The sequence below is a fragment of the Dermacentor variabilis genome, chromosome 2 (assembly GCF_050947875.1).
Source record: "Dermacentor variabilis isolate Ectoservices chromosome 2, ASM5094787v1, whole genome shotgun sequence".
Taxonomy (NCBI): Eukaryota; Metazoa; Arthropoda; class Arachnida; order Ixodida; family Ixodidae; genus Dermacentor; species Dermacentor variabilis.
The window spans coordinates 256,399,718-256,421,229 of record NC_134569.1 but is presented as its reverse complement, the minus strand read 5'-3'; the positions used below and the strand labels follow the sequence as shown (position 1 = coordinate 256,421,229).

Sequence of the window (21,512 nt, the reverse complement as noted above, 5' to 3'; positions counted from 1 at the left end):
TGGCGAGGCTGGGACTCGGACAAGCCGAAGTAACCGGTGGCGGACAAAAGGGCAGCTGCTGGCACAGAGGAACATGTATGCATCTTCAAACGCCCGACGTATTCTCCTCGAACGCCGTCTTGCGCGTGCATACCCGGAGCGCATGCAAGCTGGGCCCGAATCCTGCCAAAAGGTTGGCCAGAGGGGAAAGCCCATTGACCTTCCCATTGGCGGGATGACGGCCGGGTGTTTTATGACCTGCTGCCGACTCGTCTGGGCAGGGACCCTCGGAAATGCAATGCAATGGCGTCACACAACTACCGCGAGCACCCATTTCTATGACATGCGCTTCTTGTAAATGAACCAATGATGGAAATTACATGGCGCCACCAATCCGCTTGAGTGATTGATGGAAATGCACCTGTGTTGCAGCATGTCAAACCCAGAGGTCCTCTTCTCCAACAGTTGTATTTTCGTTTGTGAGCAGGTGCGTGCAACCCATGTTGCTCACAGGCACTTCTTTGTTGATGCTTCTTCGGGCGACTACTTCAGTCATCATATGCAGACCACAAATAAAAACTTGAAAAATTGGCAACACATGTTACGGTGTCATATGAAAACATTGTTATTCTGCATACATATAAAAGCATTTTGCAGCCATGTCCATACACTCTGATACTTTGACGCTGCCTCATTTACAAAAGGCAGCAAATGCTGTGTATGTGGGATTTTGTGCAAATAGGAGGGAGGATCTACACGCATTCGCTCACGTCAATGGCAAGCAGCGTCAGTGCAGCTGAGGGCTCGCTTTTTTAAGGCCAAAACAGGCATATAAAAGTGGCTGCTATAGGCACTCAATACGTCTCAGATAAAGGGTTAGTGTAGAATGTCGTAAAGTGCTCAAGAACTGCCCTTCAGAAACACGGAAGTCAACAAAAATCATGAGGTGCGGAGCTCAGCAATTTGCAGTCGTTGCTTGACGCTAACGTACAGAAACAATTGCAGGTTCGCCTCTCTTGCAGTAAAGTTCACAATTGTGCCGAGTACAGTAGAACCCCGCTGTTACGTTCCTCACTGCTGCGTTTTCCCGGCTGCTACGTCGTTTTCATCCGGTCCCGGCATAGCTTCCATAGGATTCAATGTATAAGGAACCCCGCTGTTACGTCGTAGCTGTGAAAACGTTCCCGCATGATACGTCTCAACTTGGCACCCCGAACCCGCCTGGGCTGAAGTAGGCAACGCGCTCCAACCGCCATTTTGGCTTTTGACGAGTTTTGGCTGGGCTTGGCCGGGCTTGGCTATGGAACTGGCTGCAAAAAGCCGCACGCCAGTTCGAGAGGCCGCACTAAGTGGCCATTCGTGAAAAATGCTCTCACTATCATCACTGTGATTAGGGTCACCGCATGGTTGTTGGACGGGTCGACTCACGGAGGAAGGAAACTCGGGAGAGGCCCTCACGTCACTCTTTGTGAAGCAAAAGTGAAACCGGAAGTTGGCGTTGCTAGTGGCGTTGCTCCGCCTACCGGGACAGCTCTCCTCTCTTGTTTACATTTCTCCCACGCCGCGCCGCGCGCAACCGGGCTGCTCGGACGCGCGCGCTTCGCAGCAATACTAAACAGTCGTTAGCAGGTTAGCATGATTACGCCAAAGAGGGCAAAATTTCCCGCGGATATTCCTTCGTCCGTTGCCATTGCCGTGGCGCGGTGACGACGAGGAGCACGAGCCGCATGATGCCGGGCAGTGGCCAAATCCTAGCTTTGGAGAAGCCGTCGCGGCTCTAGACCTCTGCAGGTACGTCGCACCTCACAGCGACGCTGACAGCAATGCGGCCTTCCAGGCTATTGAGAAACGTGTGGCGATTTCTACCGAGCGAAAGAAACAGCAAGCCATCATTATAGGCTTTTTTAAGTCCTAAGCGCACTCTGTGGAAATAAATTGTCTATAGTTGAAGCTGCCCTTTTTTTCATTCATTTTCGGAGCTTTCCTCACTGTTGCGTTTTCTCGGCTGTTACGTTTTTTTCCCCCGGTCCGGTGAAAAACGTATGAACGGGGTTCCACTGTACTTGAGTTGGATACCAGTTCACTAAATTTTTTTCTCTGGATTTCTTCTTTCGGTTTTTGTGTATGCATGCCCGCGCGAGGCGGTTTGCCTGACGCGGCAAAATATTGGCTGCAGCTTAGCTCAGCTAACCCTGGATATGCAAAACGAAAGCTTGGTTTAGCCTCGTTAAGTCTTGGTTTCACTTGATTAACCTTTGATTTAGCTGTAATTTTTGTGCTTAAGCATACAATCGTCGTTAAGCCATGTATGACAGCTGTGCCTAGGTCGGTGGCTAGACACGACTGTGATGAGGCTTGGGTAGACATGCATCAGTCGATGGTGTGATGCCTGCTGTGCCACAGTGAAAGTACAAGTGCTAGACATGCAAAGAGACGCCGTGAACATGTGTAGTGTCGAAGCACAAACAGACAGGGCGCGAACAAAGTCGCTACATTGATCTCGACGGTGCGACGCCTGTTGTATCCGGGCCCTCTCCAGTGAAGCAGCTCGCTGAGCGATATCCGCGGGTGGTCAGACGCCGCTTGGCGGCGACGGCTCAAAGCCTCGTGCTCCCGCACAACGTTCAGAAAAGATGGCCCGGCCTCGCTGTCATCCATGGTCAAGCTCGCCCTGACTAGGCAAGTGTGGTGCTCTTAGCCAGGCGTGCTGCGAGTCACGTGGTCAGGGGGCGACCCAGCTGCGGAGAGCGCATGTGCCCAGCCGGCGGAGCTCGGTGCGGCGAGTTACGTGATGCGTTGCCAAGGCTATGATGCAGCTGCTGTCAAATGAAGGTTAAACTGCTGGTGACATCAAAACTTGGCTCAATGCGGTTAGTGAAGCGTTCGCTTTAAAACCCTTTTTCACCACTTTTTCACCTGGCAAGGCCAGGTGACAGAACCAGCAGTGCATCCTCACTTTTGCCAGACAGTCCCATCTGTCGGACCATCGGGTCATGCGTTTAAGTTGCGCTCTTTGTGCACCTGCTCTCTTGGAGAGCACGTGTAAAAACAACCAAATAAAAGTAGTGCAAATACCATCCAATAAATGTACCTATATGCATGATTTCATTCAGTTTACTGTGTTATGCTGTTACACAAAGCACCAAATAAAAAAATGTGACACACATGTGCAGAAACGTTCGAGTGCTTATAATTCGTTAGTGCATGTCAAATATATGCAACAGGATAGGGTGACTGAAAGTGAATACAAAACATGAAATGAAAGATGAAAATGAAAGTCATTTAAGAGCATCTAATTTCACAATGACAAGTATGACTTGTCATTGAACGATGTCATACCATGTCATACCAACTAGCCCCAGTCGAAGCCTAATTTAACTGTACACGTGACTCGACGGTCCAATAGGTGCGGCTGCCGAGTGGTAGAGAAAATACGGTGCCTGCTACAGTTTGCCCTATTCAGATCTAAGTGGCATGAAGATTTTGTCATGTCAAACAAACTGCCGCAAGAAAAAAAAAAGAAAAAAACAGATGCAGCGACAACATTGCATGAATCAGAGACTGTACTACGACGCCATCGTTGGAAATTGCCTGTCTACTTTTCCAGTTGTAATATTAACCACTGCCTGCCAACTGTTCAAATTTTTTCCACATGATTTCTGTTGATTTTGGAATTTCGAAAGCCCATTCTTACAAGCTTTGTATTCATATTCACCCATATTCTTGGGACAAAGGAACGACAACTCAGTGCAAACAATTATAAGAGCTTTTATTGCACCTTTCATACAATAATGACTGCTAACCAAATTGCTATCCACAGAATGTGCAGATAGGTACGCGACAAATCTAGGAAGTCCGACTCACCATGACCGGATATCGAGTGAACATGTTCACCCCATGCTGGACACCAATGCCTATTCACGTGCACGGTCACAGGAACGGTGATGCGTTCGAACGGTCGTGTTCGTCCATTTCGGTGTCCCCAAGCCCAATAACCGCTCCTATTCACCCCTAGTGGTGACCTCGCTATTAGGTGGCATTAGCAGCCCAACACTGGCGCCATCTATTGTAATGTGCTGCACTCACATCGACCACCGCCGGCGCAAAGCCACGCGGTGAAGTCGGATTGCAGGAGACTCGACACACCATTAGGGACAACATGCGTGAGAGTCGAGCACCCCCACAAATTCAAGCGTCTTCTAAATGGCTCTTTAATAGCAAGGCCTTAGCCATGCTGGCACTTATTACAATCCAAGTGAGCACAGAATTCCAGCCAGTGGTGTGGGATTCTGCTCAGGAATTCTTCTGTGTGGAAGAATCACCCCCGTTTTTTTTTGGTTGCATGTTCTCTGTGGTTTTGTGCAATATATTATTGCATACATTGTCTATGTATTTGCACAGGGATGTTTTTATTTTTTTTAACTGTCATGCTCACTGAATGTTTCATTTCCTGTTCCATTGATTTCTGGCTTCTGTAGTAGTTTGTAATTGTGACTCGTGTTTTTACTGTATTGTGATTTGTATTGCCCTCTTGCTTGCACTCTGTAGCTCGTAGTGTTTTTATATATAAGTAAATAAAATTGTTACCTGCTGCAGAACTGCAGGGTAGATGCACGAAAATTTTTCTTTTGGTGAAGTTTATTTGCTCAGCATCAATCCTTCTTTCACACTTGTCTTGAACTGAAAAATTTTATGCATACTGACGAATTAATTTCTCAGCAATTTGATTACACATTTTAAACAATTCTATGGGATCAAATATGTTCTTCAATGTGAAAATTTCTCTGGAGCATCGTCACAAGAGATAATTCAGTGGGCCATATTGCATCACTGTGATGGAACAAATCGGAGCATTAATGGGCTGCAAGGTTCCTCTGCATGTTTCAGTGTGTGCTGGACAGTGGTGTTTATTGAGAACGATCTCACAGACGCCCGAAGCTGAGGAGCTGGCCCTGGTGAGCGTGCAGCTGGCTTCCAGGTTCCTCTTCCAGACGGCATTCCACACCAAGAAAACACTCAGGTAACAACCGTTGAACTGTCTGTGTCTCCTTGTGGCAGCATCTTGTGCACAAAACAGCAGTAGCATTATTCAATGGTGTCACACTCCCATTGACCCTAAGGTATTTGGCGAGGCACCGGTTCATTTGGACAACCCTCCGAGCATCGTGCAGCACAAGTTGGCCGCACTGTCAGTAATTCACAAAGCACCAGCCAGAGCTCGAATGTATTCAATTCGAAGTTGTTACAACTTGAAGGATGGTAAAAGTAGGTAAAAGTAAGCATGAACAATGAGTCCTTCAACCAGCGTTTATTTCATGCTGGGCATGACATGTAAAGGCAAGAAAGAAAAAGGGAATCCTGACATAGGCACAAGAGAATTCTGATCATTTTCCACGGCCAAACCGCACAAGTGACACAAGCTGCTCCTTTCCTTGCTATCGCGTGTGCTTTGAAGATTTCACGTGTCCTTTGATTTTGATACTTCTTTAACATGGTTGCACCGCTCAGCTTTCATTTGTAATGCATGGCAAGGTTGTTGCCTGTCCCTGTTTTTAAATATTTTTTATGTTTCCGCAGCCAGTCATTAACCCAGCGGCCAGTGTGTGTGAGAAGGATATGGAATGCATTTGTCGGGAGCTGGCTGCATGCGGATACTCTTTGTCATTTGTGGACTCTGTACAACGAAAGCTGTTGTGTCCAGTTCAGGCAAGCACTCTTCCCACACAGGTGCGTTCTGGCGTTGGGCTTCGGTTTCTGCCCACACACAAGTGGCACACGTCCTGGCACGAAAGCAAATCTCAAAGACCACAAGGTTCGAGGGTTGCATACAAAATTTCTTGCATAGGCTGTAACTGGTAATTTCGAAAGGTGGCTGCAGGACTGCTGCGCACCAGCTGTAGGAACGATGCCTCGGCACTCCACCACGCGTGGCGCACGCCTGCCTCATCCACATTGGACATGCTCGAGGAAACAAGGGATGGCAACCATGTCTATGCTCGGGCAGCATTTATTACGCTTGCAACTTCGAGCAGGTCAGCTAGCCATCACCGAGGGATTCCTCAAAGAGAATTGTAGGCCAGGTAAAGAAAGGCTTCTGACCTACCAGTTGGGCTACGAGCCACTGCGGCATCTGCCAAAGCAGAAACACGGCTGACTAAACACGTGCAGGAAGACGGGAGCAGAGACGTTCACACTGACAAAAAGCCTTGGACAATGTGGGTTAGCAGCGCAACACTCACGCCATCTCTCGCACTGCACTTCAACCACACCAACCGCCGCAGGCCCCAGGCCACGCAGCGAAGCCGCATTGCAGGAGACGGGAACTATGCGGGAAAACAAGATATCAGGGGACGCATGAGATTCGCGCATCCCCACATCCCCCCAACCTTAAATCACTGCATATTCCGGCGAAACAGGTCACATGGTCTAACATCAATGCGTGCTTCATGAACAAGGTAGTACATGCAACAGTGGCCGTGCTGAGGGAATGTCCACACGCTGTCCATAGCATGCGAGCCGACATTGTCCTTGTGTACACCGCTCGCGTCCGCCGGTCACAGCAGCAGCTTTGCAGACTCGACGGCAAGATTCCAGGCGAGGACTCCGGAAATAGCGACGCAGTAGTCAGCACAAGTAAGCATAGCTCGCGCCGACACGCCCTGCTGGCAAGAGCCGCCGTAGCTGTCGGTGACCGCCGGCTCTTTTCTCCGCCGCCGAGGGTTGTGAGCTGGATACAGGCGGCCGCCGAAGCCGCTGCGCCAAACTGGCCACAGCATCCCCATTGTCTGGGGTGGCTCAATCGTAGTCCGGGGCAGCAGCGCCGACGATGTGCAGGTGACAGCAAACCAGGGGTGACTCCGCTCACGCTGCGTACACTCAACGCACTCGGCAAACACTAAAGTAGTGCAAGGGAGAGAAATTCTGCATGCGCATCGCCCACGTGGTATGATGTTCAACTCGGCTAGCAAAAGATTGGGCTGCTACTCAGATGCTAAGTTCACATGGACGAAGCTTGCTTCCTTGAGTCGAACGAGTTATTTCAATTCGTGTGAGGCTAACTAGAATGAGGGAAGCAAAGTGCAACACCTCAATGCCACGGTCCACCAGGTTGTCCCTCCACGTGCGACAGGCAGCTTCGTAAAGCCTTAGGCCTAAAGCGTCGCTACCCTGTCAACAACCGGCATCCAAAAAACAACACCCAAAATAGGCGCAAAACAGGCAGCCACGAGGAGACGTCAGTTGTGTTAGGTGGTCCTACCCCACTCGGTGCACACAGCATCCGAATTGACGGCGCCCACCGTCCCAGACGGTGTCGGAGTGCCCGGTGCCAGGCCGCAATACCAGCCGGCCCATAGTGGCACCCGTGGCCCGCGGCCACCCGGCTCCCAGAGCCGCGACTTCGTCAGAGTCAAAGAGATAGAAGAAGCTATTTATATAAGAAATTCGGACCACCCACGAGCCTTCCGTACTCACTCTTTTCAGGCTTGCCAATGTTCCACAGGCGCTAAGCCTCGCTCTCCCAGGATGCAGACCACGTGGCTCTTGTACCGACCGAATGCCATTAAAAAAAAAACACTTGCGAGAAGGCTTAGCATGTTGACATGTTCAAACACACTACAGCCACCGTCGCCTCGCTCAAGAAAGCACTCCGACGACGCTAGCGATCAAAATCCACGCTAGCCCTACACTTCGGTTCAAACAAAGTTCTCGAACGAAGCAAAACTGTTAAAACTATCGTCCGATGCCCCAAGAGGTCCATGTTGGGCAGCCAGATGTGGGATTCTCACACCTGTGCTCTTGGGACAAAGGAATGACAACACAGTAGTGCAAACAATCACAAGGGCATTTATTGCACCTTTCATAGATCAATGCGTGCTAGCTGAGTTGCTATCCCCAAAGCATGCCGATGGGCGCGCAACAAATCTAAAAAGTCCGACTCACCGCGACCGAGCGAATACGTTCGCCTCATGCTGGATCCCAATGCCTGGTCATTCGCACGTACGGTCACGCGAATGGTGGCGCGTTCGAAGGAGGCCACGCGAGACGGTCTTGCAGAGGCATGGATCGGCACATGCGCGGGACATCTGCGGCGCTCGCCGACCCGCAACCCAAGAGGAAGAGCTTCCTCCTTGTCGCGGCCAAGTAACCCCGCCGTTAGGCGGCGTTAGCAGCGCAACACTCGCGCCATCTCTCGCACTGTGCTTCAACCACACTGACCGCCACGGGCCCCAGGCCACGCGGCGAAGCCGCATTGCAGGAGACTGGAGCTATGCAGAAAAACAAGATATCAGGGGACGCACGAGAGTCGCGCATCCCCACACAGTAAGGAATAATATTGTTAATATCAGCAAGTTTGCGACAATAACGTAGCCATGTCCTCTTTGAGGGGACAGAAACAGAGATGTGCACGCTTAGCTGCCAGTGACATAGAAACACATATCAGGCATGCTGCGGAAACTGCGGCATTTGTCTTCACTGCTATCCTAATACAGCATGTTTCCTCTAAGGGTGGGTGAATATCTTAGCTGCGTTACAAGCGTCGGCATATGAATAGGGTACACTTCTAACATATCAGCGTAAACGTGGCCACTATCGTTGCCGCTTGCGATTTGTTGCGTGCCCACGAGTACAGACGAGAAGAATCGAAAGGCACCCTTTATGTTGTTTTTGTTGACGAAAACTATTATGAAGCCTTCAAATAATAAAACCGAGGCAAGTTTGGTTGTAGCTTCTTTTTTTTTTCGTGGACCTGCATAAAGTGATAAAAGGAATGAAATGGGGCATCCGCTTAAGAATGTTGAGTGCATGTAGACCGCTTGGTTTGTCTTCAAAAGTCATTCGTGTAGCATTCGACAGATGGTAAGCACGATCATCATTAGCTAAACTTGGCACACGACATATCGCTGCGACAAGTGCAGGGTGTGATCATTACACGGGAAAGGAAAAAAAAAAATTGACGGCAAAATTCAGGGGTGCGATCATTACGTAAGTGCAATCATGATGCGAGTAAATACGGTAGTTGTAATGTTCCCTGACCAGACGGGATTGTGGATCATTCCATGCAAAATCAACCGCCGTGTTTTTGGCCGCACATATATATAGTTGAACGTAATTTCACATGTTTGTTGATGTTCAGAACTCATTCTCCACATTTATTTTTTTTCCCGAAAGTTTTCTAACATTTTGGCAAAATATCGATCTGACCACCTGTCCTGTGACCTCTGACCACAGGTTTCTTCTTTTTTTTTTTCAAGAGCACATTGCATGATCTGAGCATTCAGATTGTGTGTAGGACAAGACAGTGAAGTGGTGTGACTGCCAAAATAGCAATGTTTCTAATATTTGAACACTTTGAGTGCTTTCGAAACCGGCAAAACTGAGTAGAATTGCCAAGTTAGAATTTTTTGTTGGAATACAGAACGATCCAGACGACACAAATTAAATATATTGTAATGAGGAAGAATGCCTGGACGAAGCAGGAGGATCGCCAACAGCATCGCATGCCGCAGATGCACGAGCTTAGAGACTGTACTCGGTGAAGCGCTCTATGCATCTTCGGCCCGTCGTGTAATAAACCCAGTCGACATAGTATAACCCATAAATATTCGAAACTTTGAAGACTGAAACTTATATTTTTTTTCTCAAAAAGCTTGGTGTTCAAGGTCAAACTTTGGTGGCTGGCCTGAAAGTATCTGTGATACATCATTACTCATCATTACATTACATTTACTCATCATTACTCATCACCATTACATTTTGGATTCCCACACCCCTTAAATAAAGGCATCTGTCTCACAAATTATGGTAGGCAGAAGTTGCATGCACAAAACAAGCATTTATATTTAGAGTGTAGACTGCTTATGACACAGGCCGCAGGAGTTGCAAAAAGTCCACGCTTTTAGAGATACCGTGTTATAATCAAGACATCACATTTTTAGGCTCTTATGCATGCCAAGCAGGCAACCTGCCTTTGCAACACAATTTATTTCCCACACACACAAACAAACAAAAAAAATCCCTATTAAGCACGAAAAATAAGTTATCTTCACAAGTGCCTTATCAGTGGTAGAATGCTATGATTTTCTAGCAGTAATTTTTTTACTGTACTTTGAAGGATTTCATCTTTGACAAGGCTTACGCACTGAAATGGCCGACTTTCTGGACACCCGACGGCTCCGCGGCACTATCACATACTCCATAGAGTCAATGTCTAAGAACGTCTGAAATTTCGGACTCGAGAGCCCTTCGCCGTCCGATTTTCCGGACTTTTTGCTGTGACCGCAGGTCCAAAATGGCATTAATCGAAGCCACTACTGGCGCCGTCGTAAATGCTAGGCCTTGCTGCTTCAACGTTCATTATTAAGCTTCTTGCCGTTCGGCGCCGTGTTTTTTATTGAAATAATTCGCCGCTGTAAGCAATGGCACCGACTCCGTCTTTGTGGTCCTCGCGATTGGCTTCGAAGCTCGGAAAGTACAACGCGTTGCATAATGCCGGTTCCCAAAAGTCAGCTTTGCCTCAATATAGAAGTGTTACGCGGAGAAGCGTAACAAACACGGGAAGGGGCAATTGTCACGGGACCCAGTATCTATTCCTTAATTATACACGCCTCCATCCGCCAGCTCCTGTCACAGTACAGGCTCTGATACGCCTAATAAGCGTGCTGGTAGGCCTTTTCGGTTGTGCCTGTGGCGATTTCAGCCTTTAATGGCAGTAAAAGACACGCATTCATTTTTTTGGACTGCCCGATTTTACGGACGTTCATGTGGCCCTTAGGGAGTCCAAAAAATCGTATGTGCACTGTACAGCTGATGAAGAAAATGCTTCAAATGGTCCATGGGGCGAATGCGTGGGGGAAGGAGGGCGAGAAGAGAAAGGATCTATGCATTGAGGAATGAAAGGGAAAGAAAGCCTGCCACCGCTTTTTCAAGGAGCTTGAGCTCAAAAAACGAAGTGTTGGCTGATGCCGGAGTGCAGGTGTCCCTCATCCAAACCAAAATAAACTCTTTAAAGCATTGAAATGCAACACTGAGACGTTGTGCGCAGGCTGAGAGTATGTCAGGAGAGTTGAGATTGACACACCAGATGTTGAGCATCTAATTTGTAAGAAAGTTCGGGCCTCGCACCAATGAGCTCGCTATAAATTGATGAAAGTAGCTCATACAACCTTCAGTCACGGCGTCTACATTTGTAGACGTGACCTGTTTTTGCGATTTCTGTGCAGTGATAGCAAGGAATAGAGCATGAAGGTTAAGCTTACGGCAAATTGAAGATTCTGATAACCTAAATTACTTCCATTTTGCTTCTAAGTGATATGTATCGTTACAGAGTATCGCTTTGGTGAAGGCACTACCATGTTTTACATGACGCTTGATATGGGGCATGTCGGTAGCAACCTTGAAATATATATTTTTTTTCTTTCTTGAAATGCTTGAGGTTAATAAATAACTTGTGCATGTAATTTGAGCAGGGGATTTAATCCTTTTTATGAAGAAATGTAGCATCACTTACTTTACAAAGTGAAATATTTAGTTACTCTGTAATTATAATGACTCATCATAAAATGCTCAAAGAGTCGTTCTATCACCTTGATTTGCTTTCAATGTAGTCTCAAGCACCACCTATGTTTCACGCATACGTATCAACAGTCGATCATAATTCGTGACTGAAGTAGATATTTGAAAACATATGTTTATGCATGCATCTTGTTTTATTCGTACTTGAGAATGTTCTACTCGATTTGCAATGAGTTCTACCATTTTTTTGAAAGATATTTTATTTGCTGTGCATTTTACTAACCCCTCGCTTCAAATTTTTTTTAATAATATAAATGATACTCCTTACTATTCAAGCTGAATTCAGTCGTTTTTAGCACACTTACTAGAGAGTGACAGCATCGGGCGACATAGTGTCAGCCTGTCATAACGTAAAACAAAGTTCTGTGTCACTCGTAATTTTGCAAAGGCACTCAGGGAAAACCTGGAAAACTCAGGGAATTTGGAAATGTCAACTTGGTAGACACCCTGATCAAGCAGGACCCTTTTGCAAATGTGTTTCTTCTAGAGTGTCTTTACAGTAGCAGACAGCCTTATTCAAAAGGCTGTCTCTTAAAGGGCCCCTCACCGAACCACACAGAAAACTTTGATTACACACTGGAAGTTCTCCCACAAAATTTTTTTCAGATCGGCTCATTAATTGCCAAAGAAAAAATATTTCAGTGCCGCGAATGCATGATTTCAAGAGACGAGCATCACTGCCAACATAACGCTCTCTCCACTTACCCCATCCAGCCTCTACGAGCGAAATTTCTTCCCTACGTTCTCCCATATCAGACCTCAAGGATCGCGTGATGCATACATCATGGGCCCTGCCTTTTTATTTTTCTCCTTGCTTTTCTTGTGGTGCGGCGCACTTCCGCTGACGGCGCCGCGCGCGAGCTGTTGTGATTGTCTTGTTTCACACAGCAGACAATTTTGTGCACTGTGCACACGGACTCCTGACCAGCGCTATGAGTCAGTGCTATACGAATACTGAGGCAGACACAAGCGAATCACAGAGCATCATTGCGTGCTGGAACACGGTAGAAAATGCACAGTGTGGAGAGAAATGTTTGACGAAATTACTACAAAAGTCATCGTGATTTCTGAGCAAAGCAATGCTATCCGTAAGACTGTTCCAGAGATAGATAGCACAAGGCAGTGGTGAAAAGTCAAATGCTCACATCGCGCCGTCTACACGGGCATAGCTGATATTATTGTGCAGTCTGTACGATGTGAAGACGTGGTGTTTCAAACATGGTAGGGATAATCTATCAAGACTGAATGAATTTATGAAATAACGACAGCAATGCAATATCATGGCGAGTACTCAATGACTGCAACAATAGTTTGGCTTTGATCTGCATTATGCTAGACTGGGCGCTGTAATTATAAGCAATGAAACGACTTGCCCTATTCTGAATGATTTCCAACGCTTCAATTATCATATTTACTCGAATCTAACATACACTTTTTTTCTGATAAAACAGGTCCAAAATTTGCGTGCGCGTTAGAATCAAGTATGACTCTAAATCTGCGTTACCATATTGCTGTAGGCATTTCGAAATGGCCACCTCGTACGCGCTTGGGGCCTAGCTGCCGTAGTTTCGTCCATGTGCTGTAGTACGCGTGCTCAAGCAATGTTTCGTTTGGCTTGGGTTAGTACACAGGCCATCTTCCCGGTCTTACCGTTTTCTGCATTTGATCTATCGGCATGGAAGTGCAGACTGCGAAAACATGCCGAGTTCATCACGATGCCACATTTAAAATGAAAGCGATCCCTGTGTGGAGACGGATGGAAAGTGGGCCGCGTCACGGGCATTCTGATTTCCCGAAACTTCTGTGCGGGACTGGCGAAAACAGGAGAGACATTCTACACCAGTGGGTGCCAAGTGTGGTACGGCCGTGCGGCCCCTATCTTGAAAGCGGTCTGTGACTGTGACGAGAGTCTACGCATCTAGGCACACCGCGCTGTGTTCTTGTCGCTTAGTTCGCATTCAAGCAAGGGGCCATGCAAAAGCCAATCCCCTCGCTCCGGCTACAGCACTTCCTTACTCCAGTATATTGATAGTTTCCGCAGTCATTGAGTGAGTCGGGTTCATGTTTGCTTGTGCGCGCGTGACACCATGCTAGTTAATTTAGTTAACGAATGTTTAAAAATTTATATGGCCGATAAGACTACTATCCTTACTTTTCGTGTGGCTGTCCAATAATTTTGCTATCGTAACCAGTGCTTCACCTTTCGGGCAAAACTGTGACTTTCTTTTATTTATCGCAACTTTAGTGCATCGGGAGTAAATCCTTGTTTTTTCCAAATGAGAGAAAGTTGCATTTTTGTCTGAAAGAATGAGGTGTGCGGTACTGTAAAGGACTTTCTTTATTGAAGTCACCGCAAACGGGTGCGCGTTACAATTAAAGATGGTTTTTGTTTTTTTTTGTCACGGAAAACAGTGCACGCTACAATCGATGGCACATTAGAATCGAGTAAATATGGTAGGTATTGCTGGTATGGGGGGGGGGAGACCCAATGAGAGATGCGTACTCAAGCTGAGATCACATCAAACATTAAGTAAGCCAGCTTATGCAACGCAGATGGAACAGTGCTGCGCAAGTTCCGGCGCAAAAACCCTAATGATTTGGATTCATTGGCATAGACACACATAATGTGCTCAGACCATGATAGGTTAGGTGTAAGGTTCACACCAAGATACTTATATTGTGCGCTCGAGGATATGTAGTAACGCTATTTTTAATGTGGTAGATAAACCGAATTAACAGTTTTGCAAATGAACGACATTGTTTTACATTTTAACATGTATAGTGTCATGAGCCATGTAGTACGCCATTGGTTCACTATCTCTAGGTCTTGTTGAAGGACTATATGATCATCACTGTTGTTTATTGGACAGTAGATTATGCAATCATTGGCAAATATTCTAATGCAAGGCGATATTCATTTATTTATTCAATTTACCCTACAGGCTCAGAGGAGCATTGGGCAGGAGAGGTTACAGAAATAATGACAATATTTAAGGAAAAAGGGAACTACATAGTAGGAGAAACAAATAAATTTTTACATTAGAAAAAAAAACACTGGTAAACATTGAAAAAAAAACACTCAAGGGAATACAGTACAAAACAAAGTCGAAAAACGATACAAAAGCGAATACAATTAGTCGTAAAACCTAATCAAGCGAACATGTCAAGTTCCAAATGTTCTTGAAATATGTTGTTAGGCAGGTCATTCATATAATTTAGCAACAACAGGGGTCCAAGGACGCTTCCTTGTGGCACATCTGAAGTAATGTTAGATTTGGGGGAATTGAAGTCATTACCAGAGGTAAATTGCTCTTGATTAGACAGAAAGTTATGTAGCCATGGCAATTTACAGGATTTAATTTTAATGCAGATAATTTCTATATGAGGCAGCAATGTGCAACACGATCAAACGCTTTGAAAAAGTCAAGGAATAAGCTGTCAGTCTGTAAGTAGTGATTTGTGTTAAGGTGGATATCTGTTGTAAATTCGAGTAACTGTGTCTCGCATAAAAAGCCTTTTCTGAAACCGTGTTGATAGCGGAAAAAGAAACTTTTAGATTCGAGTTATAAATATGCGGAGCAATGACATGTTCGAGCATTTTGCAGCAAATGCAGGTAAGGGAGATGGACCTTGTTAGATACGGGACCGTTTCCTGAGCCTACTTCGAGTTCACCAGACCACATCGAATCGCACCAAAGCTAATTAAGGAGCGCAGAAGCACGGATACCACATTCCTGAGGCGCGGCACGTGCAAATGAGTTGGCTGCCCCCACTTCATGTGCCGCAGGTGGAGCTATTTACTGCTTGACTCTTCCCGAAAGTGAAGCGAGAGCCTGGCACTGTTGCGGGTAAAGTGGGTCCCGAAGCAAGACGGCTGTAATGCGCCGTGAAAACATGGCAGCGTCGCCCCCCGTCCGCCTATTGTGACGGCGCATTGCAAGTCAGCAAGGCAAGACCGCAGGGAGAAGTAAGCCCTCGGACAATTGGGGACCAAACAGCAACTCTCTTCGCCGGGTGTGACACCATCGCACGGGCGCCTACCATTGGCCGAACGTGACGTGTCTTCGAGACACCGAAGGGCTTAAAAGACGCAGACCGAGAGCATTCCTAGAGCATTCCTTGATTCATCTCTTTCGAGCTTCTTGCCACGGGCCGCAGCGTCCGAGTTGCTGCCGGCCCGTAATGACTCTAAGACTGTTAATTGACTCTCACTGTAAATAATGTAAACAAACCTCCCAAGTTTTTCATCCCAAAGTCCTCCTCAACTCTTACAACCTGTAATTTTCACTCAAGTTTTTACTTCCATTTTTGTAAATCGGTACAACTTTTGCTATCTTCCACCCAGAAGGCACGATCACATATACGTTGCAGACACGATCGTTATCGCGCAATGTATGCTCTGCACTTGTCAGCTCAATATGGCTGGACCTGGTAAGGGCCCCTTTAACATTACTGTCAGCTGGTAAAATTTTCAACTTGACTGCAGTGAACTTTGGCTGGACATTATGAGCTGTGCATTTGTCAACGATAAGCATGACCCATTGCTTCTCTTTGATCTTCGTCAAAATTGCACAGTCAACTTTGTGGGGGTCTCACCCTTGCTCTTGGGACAAAGGAACAGCAACATAGTAGTGCAGACAATCACAAAGTCATTTATTGCACCTTTCATGCACCAATGCCTGCTAGCTGAATTACTATCCTCACACCATGCCAACGGGCATGCGATAAATCGAGCAAGTCCGACTCACCGCAACCGGATAGTGAGCCAATATGTTAGCCCCATGCTGGAACATCTGGTCGTTCGCATGTGCAGTCATGCGAATGATCATGCCTCGCTAGATGGTCTCGCAGAAGCATGGATCGGCACACGTGCGGAACGTCCGCACCACTTACCGACCCCGATCCAAAGAGAAACAGCCTTCTCCCTTTTGCCCCCAAGTAACCCCACCATTAAGTGGCATTAGCAGAGCAACACTCGTGTCGTCACTCGTACTACTCTGCTACCACACCGAACGCCACCATAAAACCATGCAGCGAAGCCGGATTACAAGAGATGGGAGCCATGCGGGGAAAAAAACATATTGGGGAACGCATGAAGTCGCGAATCCCCACAACTTGCAAACTCCTCTTGCATCATCCACACTTTCTGTTTGCTTTGGGCCCCACAGGGGCATCTGCATCAGCAGGTGTCAGAAAACACCCAGGTTTGTGAACGAGGGAGGGCTCGAGGCACCCTCCATTAGATGGACGCTCTGCAACGTGGTGGCGATGAACATGACTGACCGCCGAGCAGCTGTGCTCATCGGTGTTTATTGATGCAGTGACCAGTGTTTCCCACCGAGCCTTGCGGGCCAACGAAGATTATGCCCGAGAGGGCGTCACATGCTTGTTACACCGCTTACCCCCAGTTAGTTTGTTGACAACAAAAAAACATCCACGATCAAAGTTCAATCAACGATGCCTCAACTTCAATTCAACGATTCCTGCTACCAAGGTGAGTAACGTTACTGTGGCCTCCGCGGTCGAGTACTATGCCTGGGCACATGTGTTGACGGGCCAGGTGTGGTGACACAGGGTGGTGCCTGAACCAGCTTCGCTCCGTCTGGAGGGTCCTCAGTGGTTGGCCTTGTGAGTGGTGCCAGACTTGACAGCGGCCCAACGCGTGCCGCACTACTGGCAACGCTTGCCACCTCCGAGGTGGGCGGTGCTCCGCTGGAAGCGACTGGTATTGCTGCTAGTCCTCCTGCGGGCTGGAACTCTGGAGTGGCAATCGAAGGTGCTGGCCAGGTCCTGAGGCGAGGCCTATCATGGTCATGGTCGTGGTATCATGGCCTATCAGGCGAGGCCTATCATGTCTGTGCCACGTGGCCCCATCTGGCATGCGGACGAGCAACGATGAGACACTGGCAGGAAACACCACCTGTCTTGCGGACTAGGGTGCACCAGGACAGAAATTCCTGGCGAATACTGGAGCTCCAGACTCTGGCAAAGACCCGGGATGGCACCCTCACTTGGCAGCCAGCTTCTGCTTCAGCTGCTTCAAGAGCACTGTGGATTAAAGGTCCGGATGCAAGACGTCAAAGGGTGTCTTGACCATCCGACCCATTTGGAGCTCACAGGAGGCAGAGCCAGTGACATCATGGGGCCTGGTCTGGTACTAGAACAGTACCCGGGCAACCTGTGTCCAAAACTCCTCAGCCTGACTTTTTCTTGAGCTTGTCCTTGATGGTCTGCACCACCTGCTCGGCTGCACTGTTTGAAGCACGGTGGTGCGGCGGAACCATCATCCGACGATTTCCGTTCTTTGTCAGCCAGGCCAGGTACTCTATGTTGGCGAAAGCGGGGCCATTGTCGGACACAATGACGTCTGACAACCCCTGGGCGGCAAAGACCTGTTGCAGCACTGCAATAGTCACGCTTGCTGATAGAGTGGGGATAGGTAGAACCTCCACCCACTTCAAAAAGGCACCCAGCAGCACCAGGAAGTAAGGGCCCTTGAAGGGCCCCCCCAAAATCTACATGCAGGCAGGACAAGCGTCTCTGTGGGAACAGCCAGGGGGTGATTACCACATGACGCGAGCCCTGCTGATGCTCCTGGCAGACTTGGCAGCTCTGCACCATGTGAGCGATGTTCTGGTCCAGGCCAGGCCACCAAACATGGGACTGGGCCACCATCTTTGTCTTTTCCACGCCAGGACGACCTGCATGCAGCAATGCAGGACCCTGGACTCAAGATTTTGTGGGATCACCACCTTGGAACTCCACAGTAGGCAGCCCTGCTGCAAGCTCATGTTGGCGGCCTTAAGGCTATAGGCCTGCTGAACGCGGCTGTCGTAACTGAAGAGGAAGTGGATAAGATAAGAGCACATGAGAAAGCTACGCTCGACAAGATTGCATTTACGACTGCCACTGAGTGAAAGATTCAGCGTTTTGTTGAAGATCCGACCGCCGATAGTACAACAGCCTCGGTCACAAAGCCCACTGCTCCGTACGTTGTCATCGGACTTGCAGCAGTGAACAACCTTCTTGGTGTTTTTTCATGCAATACTTGCGGTGGTTCTGAGTGGCTGGTGTGAGTAATTAAGATTAAGGTCTCGCTACTAAACTGACTGTGGTTTGCGAGATCTATGGTGAAGTTTCGTCAGGATGGAGCTCGTGGAAAATTGCGGGCCCAAAAACGTGTAATAATCCTTTTGAAGTGAACGTACTCGCATTGCATGCTGTCATCGACCCGCAACATCCAAACTGCCATGAATTATACCTAGAGTCTACTGATGGCCTTTGGTGCCATTTTTGCAAACTTTCTTTCCATAGATCAGTTGTGAATTTTTTTTTTCTCAGCACAACAATTTTTTTGACGCTGCCGTATTGGAGTAGCATTATCTCTGCTTCTATTTGTGCTATCACTGTAATTCTATCTTTTTTTCCAGAAATGCAAAGCTGTATAGAGTGCAAATTTACAAAATAATGTTTGGTAGATAGCTCACCTCCAAGCAAATTATGCAATAAAACTGTGTTTCTTCAATTTGTGGAAAGTTATTTACTCTGCAATAAAACTGGATCTATATTTAAAACTAGCATATTGAAATACATAAATTCTGCAAGTTTCATCAAAATCGACAAAGAATAAAAAAAAAGTTTTCTGGAGCAGGGTCCTTTCTTAAAAGAAAACCTCGCACAGCCACCGAAAAACTGGAGGGAAAACCCGAGCTTTTGAGACGTGACGCCTGCAAACTGAAGCTGTGCTCGACCTTGTGCATACAGGGCTTTCTCTAAGCCAATTTCAGGCATGACAAAGCAATCCCTCATTTGACGAGCTTAGTGTGTGAGGAGTCATAAGGTAGTAGGCCTTTCTTGCAGCATGAAAAATATTTCCAACAAACATGGTCGTCTCATTTAAAATACAAAGCGAGGTATAAAAACTGCAACACGCCATTGGCGGGAAGTTCAAGGGCAAAAGATGAAGGACATGAAGTATTATTAAAAAGATCTAACACGCTATTCACTGCTGATAAGAGCGTTTGGTCACTCGGTACACTTAATAAGCAAGAAAGTCATCAATGTATCTGTACAGACTTAAAACATGCCTTTCTACAAGTTCATGTTGCAACTTGCGATCCAATTTGACTAAAAAAATCTCACAAAGTAGAGGCAAAACACAAGAGCCGATGCATGTGCCCCTCTTTTGCATGCAGGTATTTTTGTCATAGCTTATAATCATGGAGCACAAATAACACTTCAAAGTCAATCACATCACGCATTGCTAAAAGCAACTCATCATGCGGCACAGTGTAGAAAAGTTCCTCAAAGTCAATAGAAATGCTGTAGTTTGCTCCAGATAATCTTTCCGCTAGGTCCTGCACGAGCAATTCCTAGTTCTTTAACTTGAAGGGGTCTGCAGGTGTCAACATGTTGAGGTGGCGTTGCAAGGAGGAACTGACATTGTGCTGCCAGCAGCGATCTTCTGTGACGATGGCGCAGAGCGGGCGCAATCTTTGTGTGTTTTTGTGGGGAAGAATACCTCAAGGACATCACCTTTGCAGAATTTGACTGCTTTTCTGAGGCCTTCCAATTCCAAGTCGGCAAGAAAGGCTACTGCCCTGGACTTCACCTTAGAGGGGGCGGTGACCTCCAGCCTGAAGTTCTTCGCTATGGCTTTGTTTTGTTTTAAAAGTAATCCCCGACTCAGCAGCCATTGAATATAATGGGCTTTGTATCCGCATAAACCGTACCAGTTTATTACGTACGTGTCAGTTAACACATCATGTTTCCACTTTTCGGCGCGCAAACACGGCGGTGCGTCGTCTCCATCAGGCAGCCCGGCAGAACAACAAGCCTCAGAGATCGTAACAACGGCCTCCAAGCGCCCTGTGCTTTTGCGCGTGAAGGTACATCAACATCAACATCATTTCGGTGCCATGCCAGAGAGCGTTGCGGCGTCGTGCAAACGAGGACTCTTGTCATGCCGAAGGTCGGATAAAAAAAGACGCCGGGTGCCCAGCATAGAAGAAAAATTAGACATTGTTCGTGCTATCGAACGGGACACGAAGAAGTCGGTGCTGGCATGCGACAGGGATCTGCTGTTGACTACGGTGCGTGGCGCATTTGGAATGTGAAGAAGTTGCTCGGCAGCGTTGCTGCGACCGCGAAAAGATGTCGACTACGAGGTTTTACTTTTCTCCATCTTTGCCTCTGTTGTTTCCAAAGTGTCAGCTAGCAACAGTGATGAGGACCTCATGGAAAGTGACAGCACGAGCGATTCTGGCCTGACAGTGGCAGAAGCTGCACGTTACATCAGCCTCATGAATGTGAATGCAATCGTCGCGACGAGAACAGCACCCCTCAATGAAAAAGGCGCCCTGCAACTTCTGCAGCGCTACCGTGCGCATGCATAGAGAATACGTAACGCCAACGAGTAATCTGCCATTCGAGTGTTTGCCGAGAAGAGGGGGCTGGCTAAAAAGCTGGCATGCAGCTTCAGTAAGTTTGAGGCCTCTGTCGTCGCTGTTAGGCCACCGCGGCATCAAACGAAAATAAAACTTTTTCGCGCGAAGTGAATAAATACTGCATGTTTATTTCCCCTTTCATCGCACTCTCTCTGAGTCCCGTTTTTGACAGGTAAGTGGGTGTGATCTCGTGCTATTTCGATTAAACAGTACTACCTTTTAGTATGTACTTTTTCTGAGCTCCTGCCAACTACGGTTTAACCCTTTGAGGGGCGAATTATTTTGAAAAAAACTTTCCCAGGTGGTCAAATTACTTTATTGCGGATCTTGAATGTACAAAATGTATTAAGTCGTGAATAAATAGTAAAAAATAATTAGGAACAGTATTTTGGTGTCGGCATCACTCAGAACTGCAAAATTTTCAATAGTATTTCCGAGCGTGGTACTCCTTGAAACACGGGTCTACGCACAGCGCCTTATCGCAGTCTGCGCACCTAAAATGCGTGTCTGTTC

At 47.3% G+C, this 21,512-nt stretch overlaps 1 protein-coding gene across 14 annotated transcripts in view; it reads left to right on the top strand.

Moving 5' to 3' along the window:
- Window positions 1-21,512, top strand: part of faf (ubiquitin carboxyl-terminal hydrolase-like faf) — an 819,194-nt gene that overhangs the window by 716,550 nt on the left and 81,132 nt on the right. For all 14 annotated transcript variants that reach the window (XM_075682882.1, XM_075682878.1, XM_075682872.1 and 11 more), the window contains one exon: window positions 4,908-4,999. In XM_075682882.1, coding sequence (XP_075538997.1) covers window positions 4,908-4,999 — 92 coding nt within the window. The remainder of the gene's footprint in view (window positions 1-4,907; window positions 5,000-21,512) is intronic.